Source organism: Zootoca vivipara, chromosome 11, assembly GCF_963506605.1.
Source record: "Zootoca vivipara chromosome 11, rZooViv1.1, whole genome shotgun sequence".
NCBI lineage: Eukaryota > Metazoa > Chordata > Lepidosauria > Squamata > Lacertidae > Zootoca > Zootoca vivipara.
This window is the reverse complement of record NC_083286.1, coordinates 47,151,751-47,178,246: the sequence shown is the minus strand read 5'-3', so window position 1 is coordinate 47,178,246 and position 26,496 is coordinate 47,151,751. Positions and strand designations below refer to the sequence as shown.

General features: G+C 42.0%; 2 protein-coding genes across 2 annotated transcripts in view; one reads left to right on the top strand and one right to left on the bottom strand.

Moving 5' to 3' along the window:
- Window positions 1-26,496, top strand: part of SLC1A3 (solute carrier family 1 member 3) — a 41,372-nt gene that overhangs the window by 3,367 nt on the left and 11,509 nt on the right. The window contains exons 3-4 of the mRNA XM_035100736.2: window positions 15,288-15,425; window positions 26,287-26,491. Of these exons, the coding sequence (XP_034956627.2) occupies window positions 15,288-15,425; window positions 26,287-26,491 (343 nt within the window). The remainder of the gene's footprint in view (window positions 1-15,287; window positions 15,426-26,286; window positions 26,492-26,496) is intronic.
- On the bottom strand, window positions 25,041-26,047 carry LOC132592810 (ATP synthase subunit O, mitochondrial-like). The gene has a single exon (XM_060280321.1). The coding sequence runs from the start codon at window positions 26,038-26,040 to the stop codon at window positions 25,405-25,407; it is 636 nt and encodes a 211-aa protein (XP_060136304.1). The 5' UTR covers window positions 26,041-26,047; the 3' UTR covers window positions 25,041-25,404.

The following is a 26,496-nucleotide window of genomic DNA, read 5'->3' as shown; positions in this document are numbered from 1 at the left end:
CACCATTCAAATGAAAAACCATTTTGATCCCACCAGGCCCATCCAACTCCTTAGGCACGCCTAAAGTAGTTCTCTGAGCCATCGCTGTCAGTTCCTTTTGTGAGAAAATATTTTTATAGGAAGAAAAGAATTCACGAAAGTGTGGTGTGTATGAAAATATTTGATTTCCGGGATTCTGCTTTCTGCAAACAAAAATCATTTGCACTCTGGAGAGTCGCATTCTTTATTTTGGAGAGTATCAGGTGTTGGCTATTATTACAAGCAAGACAGAAAGGCTGCCGAACACAGCGAAAGAGACTGGCCCAGCTTGCTTCCTAAACCTCTGCAAAGATTGCACATCACGCAGATATATTCCTGTGGGAATTTCACAAGGATATTAATAGGAGTGTCTGGTTCAGTGAGAAGATGCACAGATTCCAGGACCACTTTCCTAAAGTTTGCACTATGTGCAGATTTTGTCCCAAGCTTTCCACCCTTTTCGTCATTACATTTTAATGGCTCAATTGGGTGTGAATCAATGCAGTTGGGCTTGCAAGTGAAAACTCCTAGTTAGTTTACGCCACGATTCATCTTTAAGGAACAAATTGGGCTCCCAAGAGTTGAAGCTTATGTCTTTGAGGGAGGATGTGGTACTTCAGGAAAAATTAAGGCTGAAATCCTATGAACCAGAACCTGTCTCACAAAGCAATTAGAGTTAATATAATGTACTTGGACTTTCAAAAAGTTTTCAGCAAGGACCCCTGAGTAAGCTTAGCAATTAAGGAAAAAGTGGAGAGGTCCTCCTGTGGATCAGGAATTGGTAACGCAGGAAGCATGGAGTGGGAATGAATTGACATTTCTCTGAACGAAGAGATGTAGAAAAATCAGTACCCCAAGGACGAGTATTGGGGCTTGTTCTTTTAACTTGTTCATAAATGACTTAAGAGTTCCACCCTAGGAATAATTAGAAAAGGAATTGAAAATAAAACTGCCAATATCATAATGTCGTTGTACAAATTTATGGTGTGGCTGCACTGGGAATTATATGTATAATTCTGGTCACCTCACCCCAAAAAGGATATTGTAGAGTTGGAAAAGGTTCAGAAATGGGCAACCAAAATGATCAAGGGGATACAATAGAGTGACTCCCCTAGATTGCAGTGTGTGTGACATTTTGATTTGGTTTAGAGAAAAGGCGAGTAAGAGGTGTCATGAAAGAAGTTTATTAAAAGGATGCATAACGTGGAGAAAATGGGTAGGGGAAATTTTGTTTACCCCGTTCATAACACTAGAACATGGACATCCAATGAGGCTGAGCATTGGAAGATTCAGCACAAATAAAATGAAGTACTTCTTCATGTGGTGCATAGCTACCAACCTAGATGGTTTTAAAAGGGTTAGGAGAATTTGTGGAGGTGGCAGCTATTGATGGCTACCAGCCATGATGGTTATTCTCTGCCTCCTTGGTTGGAGACAGTCATGCCATTGAATCCCAGTTGCTGGAAACCAAAGGAGTGGAGAGCGTTCTTGTGTTTGGGTCCCGTTCCCTGGTTTCCCACTGGCATTTGGTTTGCCACTATGGGAACAGGTTGCTAGACTAGATGGGCCATTGGCCTGATGCTGCAGTCTTATGTTACCTGGGAGTGTGCCTCACTGAATTCAGTGCAGCTTGAATAGACCTATGTAACGCTATGCTGGAAATAAGGTCTGTAGGATGTCACTGTTTAGGTATTGGAAATGCAACCATCAGAATCCTAACTGTTTCTATGTGGATACACCTTACATTAAAAATAAATATTGGTGAGCAACTTTAAGAATTGCATTTCCCTCAGAATGCAAAGACTGTCTCACACGCCTTTCAGGAAATCTCTCTTTGGGCACTGAATAGGCTTAGATCTGTATGGTTTTAACAGATTCTCAGTCTAGCATCATCATATATATATGCCCTTAGATTGATCTCTGGATAGAATCGTAGACTAATGGATGGATATTCTCTCTCTCTCTCTCTCTCTCTCTCTCTCTCTCTCTCTCACACACACACACACACACATTTTGTTGTGGAACTCTAAGCAATCACAAAAATTGTCTGGAAATCTATGCCAACAATTATTAAGAGTGGCTAAAGAATTAGGAGTGATAGCTTCAATGGGCAAAACTTTCTGCATTATAAAAAGGAACCAAAAGGATAGGTGGATTTACTTAAAGAAAGTCCTTTCATGCCCAGTTCCTCTAAAGATAACTTATATTCACCTGCTGTGCACTACACACACACACACACACACACACACACACACACACACAAAAGAGAGATTCTGTTAGCTCTGTGTGGGGTGTGGGATGAGCCGTTGTTTTCCCCAGAACCAAGCTGCAAGCTGAACATCAGAACCAACAGCTATTTTTGTTTGGTGTTTCCATTTGTTGCAGTAAAACAGAAAGCGACATTGTACATGTTTGAGAAACCACTGGGAATGATTTCCTATGAGCTGCTTCCTGTCTTGTCCGTCATATTGGACAGCATAGAAATCTTGAATTGCAGCATTCAAAGTTTTGATGTGCAATCTTTCTAGTGTGCTAACATATTCTGAAATGTCTATTACAATTTGGAAATGAGCCTTTCTAGTGCCCCCCCCCCCCGAAACTGAATGTGGTTGGTAGAATTGCAGGTCTTGGCATACAATATCACAGAAACACATTTTCAAATGGTTCATTGGAGGACTGAGTTTAAGCAACTTAACTTTGCGGGGCGGGATATCATACAGTAGTAGTGCCTAACTATGGTGAGTTAACTTTTGAATTTTGCGGAAATCTTCCTCCTCTTTAAGAAAAAGAGATGAGAAAAAGAATGTTGCTGATACAAGAACTTATTTGTTGAATTTATTTATTTGTTGGAATTTCCATACTGCTTAAATGTGCATTTTAAAACCTGAAATTACGGTATATGCAAAATACAATACAGAAAAAGAGCAAAATATTTTCAACAGTACGGGCCACTATGGCAGAGAAAGCATGCATAAATAAGAAAATTTGAAGCATGAGTCTAAAACATAGCAATGTAGACACTGGTCAGACATCCATTCTATAAAATAGTGTAGTAGAGTCCAATCAGCAATATATGATAGTCCAACATCTTAAGATGTTGCTGATTGGACTTTACATATTTGTTGATTTTTTAATCAACAAATATGTTGATTAATATGTTGATTAATCTAATTTAGTTTGCTTCACTTGCAAAATACCTAATTTTGTACCATGGATGTTTTGTAAATGGATCAACCAGGCCAATTGTAATGCAATCTTACATTGCCATCTTCTGGAATCCTATGAGTTTGTTTGTTTTTTCTTTCTGCATGGATATTGTCTATTTTAATCAGGGATGCATCGAGCAAGAATGGGGGACCCGCGGCCCACCAGGTGGTGTTAGAATCAGCTCCTATCAGCCCCAGATTTATGGTCAGTGGTCAGGGATGATGGAAGTTGGAGTCCAACAACTTCTGTAGGGTCACAGGTTATGCAACCCTGGTGCAGAGCATTGAGAATTCCTTTCTGAAAAGGAGAACCATTCCTACTGGTCATGATTCTTTGGGGTGAAGGGATGAAAACTGGAAAGAAGTGGTGAGGGAAAGGATGGATATTTGTACTTCACAGAGGAGCGCTATTTCTAAATAGAGAGCTGAGCTTGAGTTAAGGGCACTTTGCACTGTTAGGCAAAATCAAGGAGGAGACGGGGGAGACCTAATGCAACGTTTCTCAACCGCTGTTCCGCGGCACACTAGTGTGCCGCGAGACGCTGGCTGGTGTGCCGCGACGTGCGGCGACGAGAAGGGCGATTTGCATTGTCACGTGCCTGGCGGCCGCCAATACCCAGCACTAACCCGCCGGAGAGAAATATTTCTCCTCCTCTTTCCCAAAGCTCAGTGCAATATTTGGCAAGTGTTTCTTACAGTCATAATTATAATATAGGGCAGCACAGAGTTAAATTTTTTAACTTTTTTAATGGTGGTGTGCCTCGTGATTTTTTTCACGGAACAAGTGTGCCGTGGCCCAAAAAAGGTTGAGAAACACTGACCTAATGGTTAACACCAGGATAGAAAGATTTTTTCTCATATAAGGGATATTTTAGTGAGTTTCATAAATGCACAGTAAAATGGAAGCAAAAGTACCATGTGTGATGAGCTGAATAGTGAGTGCCAGCAGCACGATAACTATGTAAATATTCAGCCAGGCAATCCTCATTACAGCCACTGCTAAATCATGATGATAACAACAACAACAACAACAACAACAACAACAACAACAACAACAATTATTATTATTATTATTATTATTATTTATTATTTATACCCCACCCATCTGGCCGGGTTCCCCCAGCCACTCTGGGTGGCTTCCAACAGAATATTAAAATACAGAAATCCATCAAACATTAAAAGCTTCCCTAAACAGGGCTGCCTTGAGAAGCCTTCTAAAGGTCTGGTAATTGTTATTCTCTTTGACCTCTGGTGGGAGGGCATTCCACAGGGCGGGCGCCACTACCGAGAAGGCCCTCTGCCTGGTTCCCTGTAATTTGGCTTCTCGTAGCGAGGGAACCGCCAGAAGGCCCTCAGCACTGAACCTCAGTGTCCGGGCAGAACGATGGGGGAGGAGACTAACAAGATCAGTATGGGGGAAAGTCTCATGTTCCTGTGGCCTGATCCAGCACCAAGCAGCAATGGTAGCATAGAACTTTAAGCATCTAAAGTGAGGGGCACTTCATTTTGCAGATGCAGATGTTTTAAGGGACAGCAGTCCTGCTGTGATGAGGCAGTAGCTGCCACCTGTAATGATTCTGCTATCCTGTCTGGTCTAGCAGTGAACAGTTAGGATCACAGAATCATAGAATTGTAGAATTGGAAGGCACCCTGAGGATCATCTAGTCCCTTGCAATGCAGGAAATCTCAACTAAAGCATCCATGACAGATGATGACCCAACCTCTGCTTAAAAAGGAAGGAGGTTCCGCCACCTTCTGAGGGAGTCCCAGCCAACATGGCAATGGTCTGGGCAGATGGGATCCAATCGCATCTAGAGGGTCATGGGTTTCTCATCTCTGCTCTAGCCAAAATGTTGCCATTTTTCTCTTTCTTTGGACCAGGTAGTAATAAGCTCCACTCCTTCAGTAAGAAATACTCCCTCCATTTTATAATCACTAAACCTGCTGCAAGGTGAAGCGAGACTTAAGAAGCAGTAAGGGGCTCAAGGTGACCACATGAACTTTATGGCTGAGCATAGATTTGGACATGGATCGCCTTGTGTGACACTATCATCTGCACCACATTGATTCTCTAAATGTTAATGCCCCATGATTCCTATAAATACATCCCAGGTAACCAGGTCAGTTCCATCTCAACTTATCCAAGAGATATGTTGCCTTTTGCAGCTCTTGTTTTGATTTACTCTTTGTCTCGTCTCCAACCTCCAACATAGTTTATTTTTGCTTGCTCTGTGTGGAGAAAGCTCTGACTTCAGAGTGAGACTTAAGTTTGGCATCATGTTTTGCTCAGATTTTAGCACCTGGTTTCACTCAGGGCTTAAGGCCTCAAAAGAACGTTAGAACTGGTTCCCTTTCTGGAACGATTTGCCTTAGCTCCAATTTAACCAATCAGCACAGACTGATTGCAAGGTTAATTTAAGTAACTCCTTTCATCGTTCGTGAAAAGTTGAAAACTATTACAGCTGAACTAGAAACATCAAGTTGTACATTCAGTTAACTTAGTATAACATTGTAAACCTTTGAGCTCTGTCTCTTGTGCCTTCTTCCTTTCCCCCTTGATGTACATTACAAAGGCTCAGTCCATTAAGGTTCCCCAGAACTTGTTGGACTCCAGCTCCCATCAGCCTCATTCAGCATGGTCAGGAATCATGGCCATTGGTCCAGTTTGGTGGGCACTTGAGGCTCCCAGGGGAAGCTGGCAATGCTGAGGTAAAGAAGAGAGTATACAGAACCTTGGACAGCTCCACGGGGCCCTACTAATACAGCTACTGGAGATATGTCCCTTGTGGGACCAACCAGAACCTTATGTAGGCTGACCAGACCTGTCATGTGCTAGGCTTTACCTCCCTGAAAGAGCGGGCTCATCAGAGTCCCCCACTATGCATGGCTGGGTCCCCACGTCATTAGTCATGACAGAGTTCAAGTCCAGCAATATTTGGAGGGATGGAAGTGCCCCATCCTTGCATCAAGAGCTTGGACTAGCTTCCCTATGAAGAAACATTTGGGATGCTTCTTAGTTTAGGGGCGGCAACTACATCACTGAAGTTTATGACATTATGAAAATTCTGGAGTGAGTTTATTTGGTGGTTTAGAGGGAGGCAAAGAGGAAAAGCCCCTGATCATGAAATGCTCTCCCCACCTGGCACCAACACTACAATATTTTTAGTACCAGCTCAAGACTTTCCTTTGCTCACAAGCATTTGATGTTACTGTCTTTTGTGCCAGCTATTTTTTCAGATTTTGGTTTGGTTTTTTTGCATGATGTTCCTAGCAGGGCATGGTTGCATTTTTCTTTCCTTGTCTAGTTATTCTTCACATGGAATAACATACAGAACTGATCCCAAGATGGTGTTGTGTTGCTAAATAAGACAGATTGTTCAAGAATGGGTTTTGACAGAGAACAGTCTTGCAATAGCTACCGGTATTAGCTAGGAAAGCTAGCAACATGTTAACGATATTTGTGTTACCTACAGTACTATCCAGAGGTATACTATCCTCTTTTTGTAATATACATATGATTACTGAATGCTGGAACAAACAGTAAGAGAGAACAGTCATTTTTCTCTGTTAGGTTTCCAGGGGCATCATCTTGGCTGCTGAGTGAGATGATAATTTAGCACCACCAGCAATTCTTATATTATTTGTTTCCACAGAAAGCTCTTGAATTGCCTTAATAAGGAGGGAGTTGTTTTATTGCAAGCTCGTGCTTATTTGTGTGATTCTTGACTTTATACAGTATATTCTGATTATTTTTCATAATGAATAAGAAGAATGCAATAGTTTGCTAATAGCTGCCTGGTTCACAACCACACCGTGGGTGGTCTTCAGGGCCATGTCTTGAGTTTGCATGCTGTGGTTCCCTCCCTCATTTCCTGCTTCATAAATTGCCATGGTGACTAATAGGGCAATCTATGGGGTTTCTAAAATACTGCTATCTTATTGGAACTCCCTAACCAAAGTCCACACCTTCTTAGCTCCAGAAAAACAGTAGCCCATTGGCCATTCCCAGATCATTTCCTGGGCTTTGAGCAAACTATTGTTATTATCAGAATTGGAAAGTCAGTTCAAATTGATATCCCATTCTCAAAACCAAGCTGTAGTTTGAAACAACCATATATATATATATATATATATATATATATATATATATATATATATAAGGGATGTCTTGTCAAACTATAGTTATTGCAAACCAAAGAGGGAATTGGTGCATAAGAAAGCAGGAAAGAAAGGAGGGGGTTACACAAAAGCCTGAAGAACAGTCTGGGTAGACAAAGCTTGGTTTGGCCACAACATCTGAACTTATTCACTGAATTGGATGTGTATATTTATCAAAGGGAGTGAAAAGAATTGGACAAAACTGAAATAAAACCAAGCTAAATCTTACTGGTATTGGACTTCCTTAGAGGACCTAAGTGGGTTATATGTGTAATAAATAAATGGTGCGAGGAGGAATTATATTATATTACCCTTTCATTCTCTTTGCATAGTACACCTCTTTTAAATAGATTATCCTTCCAGCCATAGATTCATCTTTCTCGTTAGTTTTTGTCCATGTTCTTCCAGCTGGTTTATTTTGGATAGGAAGCATCATTATTTCTACTAAGATAACACTTCTCTGACACTTCCCTGCACAAGAGGACATCATTTTGGATGACATATCAAAATGAATTCCATCTCAAGTTTGCATTACTTCTTAGAAACCACTCCTCCTTTTTCTTTCCGTCTCCCAATATATCCTACCTGCATCCTTTGGGTCTTATGAGAGTTCCAAAAATCTAGACCAGTCAGCTGCTAATTTTATTGTGGTAAAATAACCATTTTATATTATGTAGGACTGCTAGCTTTACTCATCTTAATCAGTAGATTAACAAACTAAGCAATCCTACACAATGCTTTCCGGGAAGTAAGTCCTATTGAAGTTGATGAGACTTACAAATCTAAGATTGTACTGTGCAGGTTTAACTGATGTGAATTAGGGCCACAAATTTAAACAGTTGCAGGACAACTCCAAGTGGCATGTATTTTTTTAAAATAAAAAAACAAACTGCAAAAACAAACAACAATAAACAAAATAGGCAGGGTTACATTTTGTAATTGCTAACAGAAGGCAATACATGTTATGTATTTTTTATCTATGTGTAGGTAAACATTTATGTAACATCCATTGGCAACTTGGAACTTTTCTGTATTCTTCATCATAATATTACAGTATGTACCGTGTCTCTTTTCCATCATTTGGAGAGAGGCTGTAATAAATGCTGCTGTATGTGTCCCTGATTTGTATGTGAGATAAAATCAAACAAGACTATATGAAAATATAATATTTTATCTTTGCTTCCAGCCAATTTAAGTTGGTACATGAATTTTTTTTCTGTCGGGGCTTTTTGCCACAGCTCCCTGTACCAAGAAGACGCTGTTAAAAGTTCTGCAGTGGTCCAATTTTGTGCTTATTATTACCCTGCAAGCAGCCATGTAATCTTTGGGCTCAGATGTGTTGTTGAAATATGAAAGGAAAAAGAAAACATTAAAAATAGCCTTCTGAGCTGTCGTTTTTGTTTCTTTGACTTTAAATTATATTCTCCTTTTCTTGGGTCAGAAAGGAAAATCTGGTTTTAGTTCATTGGATAGGTGGTAGACACCTAAAAGAGGGGTTAGCCAATGTGGTTCCTTCTATGCAATGTTGAACTACAACTCCCAGGCAGCATGGATAGTGGTCAAAGATGATATGGGTTGTAGTCCAACAACATATGGGGTAGCCCTATTGGCTACCTTGATCTAAATGTATATGAGGCTGTTCGGATGTTTGGGCTGAAGTGGGCTTTTCATCTGAGTCAGATGAGGTGATGGAAGTGCTGAATCAGTGATGGTCTGAATGACGGGGTAAGAAACTGCAGCAAAATACCAATGTTGGAAATCCTGCTAGTTGGGTGTTTTAATGGATCTGATAAGTGACGTTCAACCTTTTCCTGGATGGGGTTTCCTGGACCAGTTTTGCAGCTTAGGAGGACTGTTAGCTCTGGCCCTTACTTTAGATGCCCAGGTGCTATCAGGGGAATGATTTTGCTTTCTCCAGCTCCAGACCCTCTTGTCACACTTACCCATGCCCTAGGTGAAGATTTGGCTGCTACAATGTATTGGGGCTCTCCTTGGAAACATTCCCTTGTTCAGAACATGGCCACCACATAACTAATTGACATGGGTGGCTTGGAACACGGGCTTTCTGTTGTTAAAACAATGCTCACCGGTTTCCAGTTACCAGATTCAGTTCAAGGAGCTGATGTTAACATATAAAGTCCTATATGTCTTGTAACTTGAATCCGTTGGCTCAGGTTGGGTTCTGTGAATTTTTATTGCCACAGTTGTGTTTCAGACAGTGTTTTGCCTTCTGTAAGCTGTAAGTATTTTTTTTAAGACGGAAAACCAAGATGCAAAGTATTGGGAAATAAATAAATGGCACCTACACCAAAATAGGGCTCAAATGCTAGACATTGCCTGCAACTTTGGAATATAAAGGGGCAAAGTTGACATGACTTTTATCACATTGTTTAAAAGAAATAAAATCTTCCATGTCTTGGGCTCATGTTATCTGAAGGACTGGCCATTCCTATATAAACCTCCCTGTTCTTTAAGGTCCACCTCTGGGGCCCAGTTCTCAGTGCCATCACCTTCACAGGTGAGGCAGGTATCAATCAGATATACCACATAAACACCATATAGATATTTAACATTAATAAATAATTATTTTTTAATGCTGTGTATGATTTGGAGAAAGCCAAGTACCTCCCGATGCCTTGTAAGGATCATGTTTGGTATCTCTAGAAAGAGTCCATTAATAAAATGTTGTGCCTGCTGGACCAAGTCTTTTGTGTGACCTCAGTCCTGTTTGCCCCTTCTCCGTCATGAAATTCCCTTCGTGATCAAGCTTCTAAATTGTGCAGGGAAGTCCAGCAGACTCTGCACTGCAGACATTCAGCTGGAAGCCATGTTGGGCTGACATTGATAACAAGATGGAGGGTGGAGAATCGAGGAGCAACTCTTTCTCCCCCTCCCCCCGTTTTTCACAAGTGGGTAGGGTTTTAGTAAGGCCTGCATAGTGAATGTGTGCAATAAGGCTATTGGAGTAGAAGGGCAGATATCAATATTTGTGGCAGAGAGTAAGGTGCAAATAAGAGGGCTGGTAATGTTTGTGTGAATGTGGACAGGCAAGGGTTATTGTCATCCAGTCATGCTGATGTTTCTCTTTTTCACCTGAGTCAGGAGAGGCAAGGCAACCTCTTGGCCCTATTAGGTTCCAGTAATGGACTGTATGGGGGCCAAGGAGCTGAGACTGAATCCTTTTAAGATGGTGGCCCTGTGAATTGAAGGTTCCCACGTCTGGGAATTGGGCAGGTTCTGAATGGGGTTGCAGTCCCCTATAAGGAACAGCTACATAGTCTGTACTCTTCGATCTAGTGTTGCCAATGGAAATGCTAGTAGCTTCCATGGGGTTTGAAGCGCTCTTGGCCAGCTTCAGCTGGTTTGCCATCTAGGGTCATTCCTAGGCGGGGATAACTTGGCCACAGTGATCCATGCAGTGGTAACTTCACAAATGGATTATTGCAGTGCACTCTGTGTGGGGCTGCTGACTGGAGCAGGCTGGTGACTACATGCCACACCAGTTCTAAAATAGCTGCAATGGCTACCAGGGTACTACCAAGCCAAGTTCAAGGTGCTTGTGTTTACATAAAGTCCTACGTTGCTTCAGACCAGGTGATACCTGATGGAGTCCCTACTCCCTTATGCACCTGCCCTTGCTGTAAAATTGGCTGGGATGCCCTCCTAATAGTGACACATTTGCCAAGTATGCATTGTGCAGCAACAAGTGAGGGGGCTTCGTCATCTGTGGCACCTCGATTTGTGGAATGCTCTCCCCTCAGTGCCAGCTGGCTTCTCATCTGTGAAATGCTATCCTCAGTTAGGTCTGCCTGGTGCCCTCATTAAGCCACCAGGCTAAAATGTATATCATCTCCCATTGTAATCAAAAGGTGGATGGTGGACAAGTTGGTTGAAGGACTATTGGAGAAAAGGTTCTAGGTGCTGTAGTTTTCTTTATTTCTCTGCTGGGCTTCCTTGTGGGTTATTGGAATAGTTTTATTGACATTTCTTGTTTTGTACATTATGCCTCCTCCCCTTTGTGTGAGTCTCTTAAGAGACTTTTTTGGACTAAGAGACTAGCAAGTCAATTCAAATAAAAAAATGTTAAAAACAACAACCTTGATGGTTATCCACCACCTATTATAAACGTTTTAATTTACATAGACTGGGTTAATTGGAGGTGGAATTGGCTGGGTTATTTTCACAGATGTGATAATTTTGTTACTTCTGTTATTTTCATTGCTTGTCTACTGCTTTTTATTATTTGCTCTTGGACTTGTTTTAAATGAAAAATGTGATACAATTTTAATGGAATAAAAGAGGATACAATGTAGCCACATAGTTTCATTGCTGTTCAAGAGCCTCACAGAACCCAGTTGTTTGACCCATAGACATTTCATAGGATAGGTCAGGCATCCCCAACCCTCCAGATGGTCCAGATCTCCCATGATTCCCTAGCTAACAGAACCAGTGGTCAGGGATGATGGGAATTGTAGTCCAAAACATCTGGAGGGCCAAAGATTGGGGGTGTCTGGGATAGGCTTTTAGGTGTGATTAGAGTTTGGTAAAATATCTGATTTTGAATAAGCAAGTTTACATACTGTACTTGCCTCGAAATTGGTTTTATTGAATGCTTGCCTCGAAATTGGTTTTATAGTTCTGTAGTTTTATCATTAGTTTAGTTCATCATTAGTTTTAGTTTTATCATTAGTTTTAGTTTTAGTATCATTAGTTTTAGTTTTAGTTTTATCATTCTGTAATTATTCATCTGATGTACATTACAGACACTTCAGGTTACAGACGCTTCAGGTTACAGACTCCGCTAACCCAGAAATAGTACCTCTGAAAATAACAGATATTGGAGATGTAAGGAAAAGGAAGGAACATTTTATCATATGTGGTGGGAATGCAAATGCATTTTTAAAAATTGGGAAATGATATACAATGAATTGAAAAAAATGTTTAAAATGAATTTTGTCAAACACCCTGAAGCTTTTTTGTTAGGTATCTCAAATCAAGAGCCACCAAAAGAAAAATGGACATTATTTATGTATGCTACAACAGTGGCAAGAATCTTGATTGCACAATATTGGAAGATGGAAGAAATACCATCAAAGGAACAATGGCAAGAAAAGCTGGTTCACTATGCAGAATTGGCTAAGCTAACAGACAAACTATGAGATAAGGACAAAAAGGACTTCAAAAGAGTCTGGGAACCATTTACAGTTTATTTGCAGAAACAACAGAATGCATTGGATTCACTGGCAGGATTTGAAAACTTCATTTGAGTAACAGATATTTTAGAGAAATGATAAGGGATTTTATTTTTGTGTAGGAAAAGCAGGGTATGATAAATAAAACTAAATAACTCAGCAGAGGGGGGGTTAGGGGAAGTCCAGAGGAGGGGAGTGAGAATAATTGTAAATAACATGATGAATGAGATTTGTATCATTAATTGTTATAAAATTCAACAAAAAATTTTTTAAGAGAGATTAAAAAAGAAAGAACTAGTACCTCTGGTTAAGAACTTTGCTTCAGGATGAGAACAGAAATTGCGTGGCGGCGGGAGGCCCCATTAGCTAAAGTGGTACCTCAGGTTAAGAACAGTTTCAGATTAAGAAGGGACCTCCAGAACGAATTAAGTTCTTAACCCGAGGTACCACTGTACTTATTGTTTCTCATCATCTTGCATGGCCTATGGTCAAACAAACTGAAGTATTACCAAGCTGTAAACTAATAACATGGCAGAGCTGCCTTTTAAAAATTCACTTAAACCTAATGTCTGTCCATTAACATGGAAAAGTGTAAAATGGAATAAAAAGGCTTTATATTTTCTTCTGTTCTTTTGGTGGTTATACACAGCTGAATCTTTTAAGCACATTTCTAATTCTGCATTATATTAAAATCTGGAATAAATTGTTCTCCAGAAAACAATCAGGGCATGGATTATTATTATTTTAATTATATGAAAATATGTGCCTCTCCTGTGCTCTCTCTGAATATTTGCTTTTTCTACCCCACGGATGTGAAAGGTCAAGGCAAAGCCTGCAGAACAGCTTTAGGGTATTTCTTACAAGCCTTTGTTCCTTTGAAAGGCTCACAAATTATTTGGAAACCTGAAACTCTTACTGAAAAGGGCTTGCTCCAGGTCTAGTCAATTTGTGTCTGATCCTTTAGTGTGCTAAGTTCCTCTTAAGTGATACTCAGCACCTCCATTTCTCTGTAGAGTATAGTTATACCGTACGGCTCATGACAATTATCATGTTGTTTGCCCCTGAGTGGAGGATTTCTTTTTGCAGAAATAGCCAGCATAAGGAGTCCAGTCTGGGTTAGGATCCTGGAGTAGAAGACAGGGTGCTTTAGTCCTTTACCTCCTGCTTTGTTCCTGATCTGGATTTAGGAACTTTTTTCATCCTGAGGGCTGTATTCTCTCCCAGGCGCACTTCTGAGGGCCACATGCCCATGGCCAAGGACAGAGGAAACAACAGGTGGAGCAATGCGTTCAGAATTTACCTATGCTCAGTAGGCTAGTTTCTACAAGCTCATACCCAGGAAACAGGACGAGCCACAGCTCAGCTATGAAATCTGAAGTGTGCTCTCTATGTTGTGCAGAAAGATGTCCTGTGAGAGAGGCTGTAGCCAAAATTGATAACAGAGCATCCGGCAGCATCCAGCATCTTCAGATGGGGGAAGCCCTTCTTACGCACAAACTGTGTTCACATCAGCAAGATGCAAAAAAAAAAAAGCTTACGGACTCTGAATTTGCTAAGAGATGTCTGCATAGCTGGGCTATTTCTGGATTCTGTCTGAAACACATACTGATCTGTGGGAGTGGAAATGCACCCTCATTTACACACAGCATCTTTTTGCTCTTCTGCCCAAAGAGACACATTTAGCATAGTTAGGAACTTAGCACACAGCTGTTACACACGGCAGAGTTTGTAATTTAAAGTTGTCCTTCCATAGCCACTGAGGTCAAACAGGACCAAGCTGTCCATTACACTTGGCACAGATATATCCTTGGGGACACTCCAGGCTGGTACACAGGACCACCTTGCATGTGCTGGCCATAGTGCTGAGCAAAACATGAAGGGTTCCTTGAGGTGAACATGCCTCATGACCTATTTAGGATAAGAAGGGAGAATCACTACAGAGAGGTCTGAAAAGATTATTTTCAAGCTTCTATAAGCAGGGCACTCATGTGCGGTGACCTTCATTGCAAGTCAAATTACTGTAATGAAATACAAGTTTGTGATGTTTTCTCTTCAGCCGCAAGCTCCATGCAAGTGAACTCCGAGCATGCTTGTAATATGGACAAGCAGGTTTAATGGCCACTGCCTTGCTCCAAGGAACCATGTATAAATAGCATAACTAGAGGAAGGTCAGGATTGTGGTTCATGATTGCTAAGGTGTTGATGAGGAAATACAAAGCTACCTTAAATGTGTTCAGGTCTAGTGTAAGAAAGGGATTTGCTGGTGTACGCCCAGAACATTTGTCCACCTTCTTTGAGAAATCTTGGAGAACAGGTGAGGTGGGTAGCACAGGACTGGAGACAGGTAAATGTTGTCCCAGTCTCCAAAAAGGGGAGAAGGGAAGAGTTAACGGAAAATATTTTGATACTGGTGAAGAATATAATGGAGACAATTTATAAGCATATTGATAATAATGCAGTGATTAGTAGGAGTCAGCATGGATTTGTATCCCAACAGATTAATGTTACCTTCCTTTTTGGGGGGTTACTAGCTTAGTGGATTGTGGGAATGCTGTGGATATAATTTATCTTGATTTCAGCAAAGTATTTGATCGTTTGAAAGTTTGTTGAGTGTATGCTCAGAGCTTCCATGAGCCTCCTTTCAGTTGACCCTGAATACATGCAATTTGTGATGAAGATGGTAGTCTCATTTTTTTTCTTACTTTCTCCCCAGGTATCATCCTTGGATTTGGTCTTCGGTCATACCACTTCAGCTACCGAGAAGTGAAGTACTTTTCCTTCCCAGGTGAACTCTTAATGAGAATGTTGCAGATGCTGGTTTTGCCCCTCATTGTATCCAGCTTAGTAACAGGTACGCTCTTATCTTTCCCCTTTTTCTGTTTCGCAGCAGCTGCTGCTGCTTTCTCTTTCCCTTTCACCAATGTGTTGATAAAGAGAAAGAAAAGCTTACAGCCGAGTGCATGTAAGATGACAAACTCCAGGATTAAGATACTTGGTAAAATAATTCAGGGGCCATCAACATGGGACCTCTGGGTGCAGTGGTCCCCTTGGGGTCTTCCCTTGGCACAACAAAGCCTTTGAGTACCCCCTCTCATTGAGTACCCCTTGATCACAAAGTGGGGGTTACCTTTTTCTCCCTTGAAAAATACATAGAGCTGAAGGAGGAAGTTGGAAGAGTGGTGCTCTTTCCCACTTCCTTTTTCAGCTCATTGCCTCCACTGGGTCCGACTTTAACCCAGCTCCCTTGGAAAGGTGAGGTTTGTGTGCATGCGCTTTCTCTCTTTTCTTCAAGGAAGGGGGGAAGAATTGACCAGAATCGGGAGCTGCTTTAAAAACCACATGTACCCACTGGCTTAAAAATATTGGTGACCTCTGCAGTAATACACCATGAGAATTATTAGGAAAGAAATTGAAAATAAAATTCCTTTATATATAGATGCTTTACATGCAGAAGGTCCTATGTTGAGTTTCTGACATCATTAAAAAGGGCAAATTTGCACTTGATGAGAAAGATCTCTCTCTGCCTGAGATCTTAGAAAATGGCTACCATTCAAAGGAACAATATTGAGATAGGTGAGACCAGGTCTGACCTGGTCTAAGCTTCTTTGCCTAAAAACACTGACAGTCAGCAGGAAGGCTGGCTGATTTCACAGAAATTGCTCAGAAACATACCTGCACATTTTGCTTCATAACTTTCTTTCTAGGAGAGCTCCAGACCAGCTTGCTGAAAAAAGTAAATCAGGGCCTCCTCCCGGGGCTGCCAATGAAGGCCTTTGCAATACCATGGCAACCCTTACAATAGAAGGAAATATTTTTTCAGAGCTGAAGTTGTCTTTGGTCATACCAAATATGCTCATGTTTTACTCATCTGCTTTATTTCATATTGTTACACATCATATCTGCCAAGTTCCTCTCTGAAAAATAAGGGACCGGACCGGAAGTAGAATACCGGAAGTAGCGCACCGGCCATTTTGGAACTGGGCGGAGCATGCTCAGAAGTGACTTTTGCTGCTGCTGTGCCCAGTTCCAAAATGGCTGCCGCACCAGAAGTCACGCTGCAGCCATTTTGGAACTGGGCAGAGCAGCATCAAAAGTCGCTTCTATGCATGCTCCGCCCAGTTCCAAAATGGCCGCTGCGCCAGAATAAACCGGGGGGAAACAAAAAAATCCATTTTTTCGGCTGGGGGCAGCTGGAAAAATGGGGGTTTCTCGGGGAAAACGGGAGACTTTGCAGCTATGTTACTCATACCCCAGTCTCTGAGTAGTGAGAGGTTTCGAGGGTTTTAGTGTGAGCCCTGGGGTTAGTTATCTTGGAATAAAGGTCACAGGAGAATGATGGCATTTCTGTGATAGCAAGGTTTTGTTTATACCTCGGGTATAAACTGGTACTTCGGGTTACAAACACTTCGGGTTACAGACTCCGCTAACCTGGAAGTAGTACCTTGGGTTAAGAACTTTACCTCAGGATGAGAACAGAAATTGCGCGGCGGCAAGGCAGCAGCGGGAGGCCCCGTTAGCTAAAGTGGTGCTTCAGGTTAAGAACGGACCTCCGGAACGAATTAAGTTCGTAACCAGAGGTACCACTGTATTTATACAGGCTGAGCATAAGTAGAAGAATGGAAGAATGTGGAAGACATTTTAGCTACAACAAACCCTCTCTGCTGCCACAAAAATAACAAAGCAGGGAAATTAGGATTTACACACCCCTCCTACAAATAAATTAATAAATAGGTTTTCTGCATAGATAGTGCTTTGAGTATTTTGACTTGTAAGAAAAATATAAGACTATTTTAAGATACTGCATAAGAATCTTCTCATCTGCTTTGTGTGGCTGCAATAATATTATTTTTAAAACAGAAAATATCCTTCCCTTCTTCCTCCACCCTTTTATAAATACAACAAATATCAGAGGGAGGGAGAAGACCCATCAATGAACCAAGAAGGGTGCGAGGGAAGAGGGGCACTGGGGTGGTTGACAAGAAAACAGGATGGTTTCCACTTTTTTGAGCCTAATAGCTATGCAGGGAGGACAGAGTGGCTTAATCAATGGCTAGAAGTATCTTTGTAGACAGTATTGATGTCCATATGCTGTTGTCTGCAGAGGGCAGCTAGTTTATAAAGGGAATGAGGTCAGTTGTCCAGTGTGAATAGGTAAGGATTCTTCGTTCTGATGTTTCAACACAAGTTGTTTGGCTGCTTCGCGTGGTGCAAAGAATCCACTTCTTTTGTCTGGATACAAAGTCTCATTGAGGCAATACAACTTAGCAGTAAGTCTTTTGAGGGGCATTGGATTGTGGCCCATCTCTCCCCACAAACTACCTTCTCAAAGTGATTCTCTATGAAAAGATGGATGGATCAGTCTATTTTTGCTCCATGTCATTTTTGCATCTGTTCCTTCATAAGCTTATGCCATTTCTGCACTAATCTGTTGTTGTTTTTAAATCTGCATCAGAAGCCACATTTAAATACATATTGGAATATGAATCTTTGGGTGCATTTTCTCACAAAGTACACATTTATCCGTGTATAAATGCTTTACAAAAATAGCTGAGAACGGTGTCGCAATATTCAGAGCAGTGTGAAATCTGAAAGATATCGTTGCCCTGTTCTCATTTTGCAGATGCTGGGGTAGGGGAGTGAAAATCAACTCTGTTTTTAAATAGAGCATTCCTCAAGCATCCCCACCTCTGAGAAATCTAGTGTATGTAAGATTCCCCCCCCCCCCCCCGCTGAACTTGAATTTTTATTTATTATTTGTTTGCTTGTTTGTTTTTAAAAAAATGCAAGTTACTTGCATGGAATGGCAGAACTTTGCTCATCACTGTCTGTTTTGTGATGTTATATACTAATCTTGATACAAGGTGTTTCTGAGATATAGCTATAGATATGCAACCTGTTCCCCACGTTCCCATTCAGCAAGAAACTCCAGAACCAGCACTGCAGGACTGAGAGTCGAGCTAGTCATTGACAATAAATGTCATGCATTGCATTTCAGCCTTTTGAACTTAAAAAAAGGCAGCCACTGGTGGAGAGAGCAGGTTTAACCACCGTGCAGGGAAGGGGTCCTGTACTGTGGAAAGTCCTGTCCCTGGAAAGCTGTTTTTTCCCTCCTTGGGCAGAGGGACATTTAATTATTAAAACATTTTTATGTGGCGCTCCATGTTTTTCCTCCCATACCAAATAGCAGCTTGAGCTCGCCCAGTGGTTGTTCTCAGGAGCACCATTTGACCAATTCTGAGACCATGAAGTTGCAAGTCACTGCACTGAGGCATGACAACTAGGGTATTTCTTTCCTTTCTCCTGCACCCTGTGGTTGTTCTGCCTTCTCGGCGCAGCTTCATGCTTGGCATCCTTCTTCCCCATTCCATGTACTCAGATGCTCCAGCAATGATTACTCTTTTTCTAAGGATGAGTGTCATTGTGGCCACAAAACTCCCTTCCCTTATGCCACGTGACTCTAGTGGGCCTAAATTTCTCTCCCAGGAACAGCAGGAGTTCCTTGCTGAACTTGATGTGTGGCTGCATTCAGAGAGCACTGTAGCCGCAACTGACAGCATTTTCAACAAAGCCATGAACTCTGACCCTCATTTCCAGGGGTCAGAAAGTTGCGCCTGATTCTGGAGCTGGAAATCTGGTTTTCTGTGGCACCGTGACCCCTGCCTGCAGCTATAGGAGAAAAACTCCATGGCTCATGTTTCAGGGGAATGTCATCTTGCTGGTTTTAGTTCTGAGTCCGTCTCCAAGCATCAATCTTATCGTCAGAGAAAATCTAATTCCATAGACCTGGAAGAACTAGCAACATTTGGAAGAGCTGGTCCAGGACTGAGCTCAGGGCCATTTTAAGCACCTCTGGCGCCCTGGCGCCCTGGTGCGACGAATCCCTCCGGCCCCCCGCCCAGCCCTGTTTCCCAGCGTGGCGGGCAGGCGCAGCGCAGCTGCCGAGGGCGCTGCTGTGCGGCGGGCGGGCGGGCGGGCTCAGCACGCAGCACTACTGCCAAGGGCGCTGCTGCGCGGAAGAGTGGAGAGTGGGCGGGCGCAGCTGTGATGCACCCCCCTGGCGGGCCGGCGCCCTGGCCGTAGGGCCGGCCCTGACTGAGCTGAAATGGCCTCCCCAGTTTTGCCACCCCATTCAGAAGTTTTGCATTCGGGAAGGTCATTTTGATGATCTTCTGTGGCACAGAAGATAGGGGGCTGACATAGGCAACAAAATTGTTATTGGTGACCAGAGTGTTTCCTAGTGTGGGGCAATCACCATTTTACCTCCAGGACTTCCTAGATTGAGGGCAGTAGGTCACCACATCGTGTCACCTTTGAGTCAATGAGAGTGAGGGCAATACTTCAGCTGTCACTCTTGGAAGTTGGGGGATGGCAATGCCAGCAACCAGCCACTGGAATTCCAAGGAACACCATTATCATCATCACCAGGACAGTAAAACAGATGGTGGTTAAACCAAGAAGGATGGTGGTCTTGGGAAATCTCGACCCTCACTCAGAGCTCCCAAATCCTGAGCCAAAAATTCTTTTATGAGAATGTTTGACTTGGCCCTTGTTAATGTGGAAGTCCCAAATTTAGTCTTAGCCAAGCTTTTATCTTTCAGCCTCAACCACTCATCTTAAGCATGAGGATAATAATGCTAATTTATCTTTCAGAGTTCTTGTAATAATCATTAGTATACGATATACTAATCCTTGCAATTTATGGTCCCCTGAGCATAAGAAAGACCATCGGCTGCATATTGCAATATGCTCCACTTTCCATTGGGTTTTCTTGCTTTGGGTTTTGCAGTTCTAGAAACTTTATTATTTTATTTTCTTTGAGAAAATGTGCATCCTGCACTTTCACTAGAAAAACAGTGCTCAGTTTATGGTGGACTGCAGTACACAGGTGGTGCACTGCTTCCAGCCTGTTGAGTTGCGCGTTGTATATGTGGAGCATTTTGAGAAAGCATTCCATGGATACGAAGCTGAATCTATAGTTTGGTCATACAAATCCATCACTGGTTGCAACTCCAGGAAGCCCTGGGGGCTCGCTGAGTACCCACTCTGTGGGGCCTTGGACGCAACTTCTGGGTCCCATCTGAGGCCTGGGGGGGGGCTTGAAAGGTGTGTCCTAGGCCTCACAGGGCCTCCAACACCACTTCCGGGGGTGACGTAAAGTCATGACTTCATGTTATAATAGCACCACTGGGCACCCATGATCTGGGGGCCAAGTCAGCGCCCCAAAATCCTTTTGCTCCTGACTGGGGAATTTGATGTGGGAGAGAGGGCAACCCCAGACAAATGAACATAATGATCTTTCAAGCCAAAGATGGCTACCCTTGCAGATATTGTTGAACATTGACTCCCATCAGCCCCAGCCAGAATGATCAATGGTCAGGGATGATGGGAGTTGTAGTCTAACAACATCTGGTGTGCCACGTACAAGTGCCTGCTATTTCCATGCATCAATAATCTGTGTATTAATTTTCTACTTTAATTGCTCTGCATCCCAAGTGACCATGCCGTTTGACTGGCTTAATAAGTTACTATGATGAACTCTCTTCTAATTAAACTAAAGTAATTCACCGCATTACATCATGCTTATTTAACATTAGGAGGGCCAACAGAAGCAAATCGCCTTTAATAGTGGATGACTGGTGTGAGTGTGCATGCATCCTTTTACCCCTCCCTGCCAACAGTCATTTCTTCTTCCTTTTTTGTGAATGAGCAACTTTAAACCTTCTTGTGAGATGGGGGGAAATGCTGATCAAGATGTCACGTCCATAAAGGGATGGCCTTTTCAGGTCTCCACTAAGCAGGTATCAGCTGTGATTTGTTCCTGTAAAAAAATTTTTTGCTGCTATTCTCTGTGCTCCTGCACTTCTGATTCTTGGCACTGGGACAGTAAGTTCTTTGTGCTCTGGTATTACAATGAGGCGACCAAAGAGAAAGAGCCTTGGTCCGAGGCTGTCAGCTGTTACTAATCACTGTTCTATGGCTTGCTGTGAATCTCTGCGAGTCCTTACCTCTTGCTCTGCTTAGCACACATAAAGAAGATAAATTACGCCTTTAGTTTCCCATCAAAAAGCATATTGTGTGGCACATTCCAATACAGTGAGCAAGAGACGGAATCATGCAAAGAGTTAAATTAGTATCTAAACAGCCCCCGCAGCAAGGCTTTGCCCTGGCAGATGTGAGGAACAGGAAATGTACTGCTGGGCTGGGCATCCAAAAAGTTCCTTGTTGCTTTGCACTCGACAAGTTTCAGAGGATAAATCAGTTGCAGCTCAAAGCACAGCATGTCTGGAGTTTATTTGGAGCCTGCCTATGCTCTTCAGCTATAGAACCTGGCTTCAGTGCCAAGGGCTGAGTTTTGGAAAGTGATGATAAAAAAGACAAGAGTGAATCTGAGCATGTACAAAATTGTCTCTAAGTAATCACAGACTCTCCACAAAACATGGCATTGGGGAACCTGTCTGAGGGCAAGAGGCCTTGACCCCAGTGAAAAATTCACAAACCATGGTCCAAATGAAAATATCTCTACATCATCTTTATTGGAGGTCTCTTTGTATTACATAGCGTACATGGCTAATGCCAGGTTTGTTTTGCTTTGTTTATATTCAACAGGGTTAATGATGAAAGCAATTAAAATACCTGGCTAAATAACATTTTTTTTCTGGCACCAAAATATAGCAACTTAGGCACCTAGTGAGCCTTTTAAGGGAGGGCATTCCGGAATTGGGTTTCTATTAGCAAATTAGTAGCTCCAAATAATAATTAATCCTCCAAATAATTAATCCTCCAAATAATTTGGAAATACAGTTTGCAGATCAAATTTTAAACTGTATGCTCACTATTTGATAATTTCCTCTACACCTGGATCCCATAAGTATAGGGAACACTATAGCTGTAGCTATAATATGCCAGCAATACAATATCCATAGGTTCATCATGAGAGCTCAGTGAAGACTATTACAGGTGGACCACCACAGTCCACTGGTGGGCTGCCAGCTAATTTCTTTTCACTTGATAGTTGCTGAGATTTCGACCCTACCAAGGCACTTTTAATGTTCTTATACACCTTTCAGGAATGTTTACTGAGGAAATTGGAAACATACAATGATCTACCAGGCTTCTGAAGAGTTTCAAACAACCCTATTTAAAAAAAAATCTAGAGTAATTAGGAGCATCCCAGGGAAACAAGGGACTTACACTCAAAGCATATGGCATACACTAAAAACAGTAAAGCAATTCAGGTGCTATGAATAGGGGACAGTGAACATGTGATGGGGGCAAGTAGAGATGAGCACACTGGCTGCATCCCATCTCTCACCCTCTTCGTCACCTTCCAACTGCTGGAAAGTGGTTGTTTAAAGCATGGACCTTTTTATATCTACAGAGGCTCCCTGTGTATTTTTAAGTGCTTTTGTTCTGTTTTTTAATGCTATCGGAGGACTGTTGTCCTCTGTCTGAAATGACAACAGACCTCCTGGTTGACTGAGTCTATGCTATGATTAGCTAGCTATGATAGCAGTTCCTTCATACTTGTACTAGCTGTCTTCTTCACATCCTTCTCTGATCATGAACAGAAGTCCACAAGGAGGGATAGTCTAGCACAGCCTTTCGCCAAGCTGGTGTCCTCTAGATGTTGTGGACTGAGTTCCCATCATCCACGACCATTGTCCCTTCTAGCGGGAGCTGAAATGAGGTGGCATCCAAAACATCTGGAGGGCACCAGCTTGGACAAGGCTGGTCTAGCAGATCAGGTCAGAGTCACAAGATCTCATATACTTCCAAAAAAATCAGCAAAGCCTTTACTGCTCCTGGAGCTGATTACCTCTCCCAAGCTTTACCCACTTCCTAAGTGTGGGACCCTAACACTACTCTGCTTCTCACTTAACTCCCACCTGGTACATTACCTGCAGCAATAAGCAGGAATCAGGGAGCAGAAGGCCCCACTTATAGCTCAAGAGGCTGATTGGTTCAGATAGAACTCTTGTCCTGTGTCTCTTTCATCTCTATTTAAATGTGGCATTTCCTCTACACCTGTAATCACGTATCTGTGGGAGCACTGATGGAGGGATGCACTCCCACAAGTTAAGATGCTTGAAGGAGGGGTATGAAACCAGAGGAGGAGAGGACAGAGGGTGAAGAAAGAGCTGTGAATTGAGGGGAGCCCTTTTCCCATCCTTTGAACCCCGTGGGAAACTCAACAAACCTGTTGCATCCGTAATTGGGTGTAGAGAGTGCAGCTCTGGGCAGCCTAAGGAGGGACCATCCTCCTTGGGCATGCCCATAAAAAGCAAGTCCAGAGTGAGAGATCAGGGTGATGTCAGCTGTTTCCAGGAACTCTTTTCATTATGAGACTTTTGTGGGTGAGCTGAGAACCCAGAGGCGGAGAGGAAGGGGAGTCAGAAGGAAAATGAATTGATATTTTTACATATTACTAACTTTGTATTAATGTAACATTTTTATATGTAGCTGTGTGTTTTTGTAATGTCTGTTTAAGTTGCCTGTTGTTGTTTCAGCTTTCTGTACACTGCTTGGAGATATTTTTTAATATATTAAGCACTATAGAAATTAAATAATCAATAATCAATACACATATTAGAAAGTATATGGAAATAGCAAAAGATTATACCAGCTGGATATTTTTGGGTAATAGCATCTACAGCCTGTGTATAGTGATGTTTTTACTATATGTTTTTAATATATATTCATGTGTTAATTTGTACCATTTTTAAATTAAAATTTGTGAATTATAACAATTTATACATTTTATGGGAATGTGACCAGCTTATTTTGTAAATAAGAAATTACAACATAAGAAGTTCAAGCACAAAATAATTGTATTATATAACATTTGCAACTCATTCCAAAAACAGATATACCATCTCTCCCAATCCAAGGATAGTTCATGTGTATCAGGGGAGAGAGGGGAAGATTTTATCTCCCCTGCAGTTGTGCTGCTATAAAGCACACCATGTCTCAAATTTCAAGGGAGAAATGTAACATAAGCGCAAAGGAAGTCACTTTATATCAAGCTTGGGCCATCTACATCAGCATTGTCAACACTGAAGTTGTATAGCTCAGTTGGTAGAGCACAAGACTCTTAATCTCAGCATTGTGGGTTTGAGCCCCCTGTTGGGCAAAACACTCCTGCATTGCAGGGGGTTGGACTAGATGATCCATTCTTTGATTCTATGATACCTGGAGATGCTGGGGATTTAATCTGTGGGTGGGGAGGCCCTCTGCATGCATAGCGGTTACTCTATCACTGAACTATGACCCTTCCCTCTTTGGACTGTAGCTCCATGAGAGAGCATCTGTTTTCTATCTTTGACTAGTAGTCACTGATAGCTTAATAATAATAATAATAATAATAATAATAATAATAATAATATTTTATTTATACCCCGCCCATCTGGCTGGGCTTCCCCTGCCACTCTGGGCGGCTTCCAATAAACATTAAAATACATCAGAAATAATCATTGAAAAATAATCATTCAAAAGTGCCACTTTAAAAGTATGCTGGACCATAAGAGCATCAGTCAGTTTCGAGGGTGGGGAAAACATTTGTCAGAACCAAGAAACAAATTTCAATACGATTGCAACTGCCAATTTTGCAGTCACTAGCTCTTAACAGCAAACCTATGATAAAGGAATAATTCTTGCAAAAAGGTTCTGAGATGGTGACTTAAAAGGCAAAGGAACACTAAATATTGATCCATTTCAAACTACCAAATCCAAACACTGAAGCACCAACAACTGCTTAAGGAGAACCATTTTTATTGTTTTCATCATACAACTGACTAGGTTTTTATGGGGGAGGGAGAAGTGTCTTGAGATGTTTAGACAGTCTCTCTCATGAGCTTGCTTAGTTTCTGAATCTTGGTCTTTGTCGACATGTCAACGCATTTCTCTCCAATGCTGACAACCATTCCACCCAAGATTGTTGGGTCAGTCTTTATCTCCAGTTTCAGTATTTCTCCTTTAGCTATAAAGCCATTCAAAGCTGTCTTCAACTCCGTAAGATTAGCTTCATCCAAGGGCTGAGCAGTGGTTACAGAGCATATAACTTCTCCACGGAATGCACTCATAATCTTAGCAAATGCAGAAATTACACCTGGCGTGTTTTTCAAGCGACCATTTTCGGCGAGCAAATTGAAAAAGTTGACAGTGACGGGTGACATTTTCTCTTTAGCTAAAATATCATTCACGGCCTTTTGCTTTTGTGCACTCTTTACATGAGGATTCAGGACAATGACAGATAATTTAGGGTCCTTCAGAAGTGTCAGAACTCGAGTCAGCTCTTTCTCAATCTGGTCCAACTTCTTCTGCTTAGAAGCAGCAGAGAAGAGTGCAGTGGCATACCGACCTTCAAGGCCATATACTTGAATTGGTGGCTGTACCAGTTTTGATGCTGGCCTGATTAGGGAGGTGCTGAAGCAGCGCACCTTCTGAGCCAACCCTGCAGCAGCAGCCATCTTCTTCTTCTGTTATTATTCCATTTGTCTAATCCTCTTTTAAAGCTATCAGAGCTGGCGGCTGTAACTTGTGGGAGCAAATTCCCTAATTTAACAATACGCTTTGAGAATAAATACTTCTTTTTCTGAATGCCACACCATTCATCAGGGTTTTAGTATTACAAGAATGCTTGTTCTAGTATGTGTATTCAAACTTTTTTTGTGATGTATAGACTCTAGTTTCACTCTCGTGTTTCTATTTGCTAGGAGTTGCTGCCCTGGACAGCAAAGCATCAGGGAAGATGGGGCTCCGAGCCGTCGTCTACTACATGACCACCACAATCATTGCTGTCCTGATTGGAATTATCATGGTGGTCATCATCCATCCAGGGAAAGGATCAAAGGAAAAAATGCATCGAGAAGGCAAGATTGTGCGAGTGACAGCCGCAGACGCCTTTCTGGACTTGATCAGGTAAA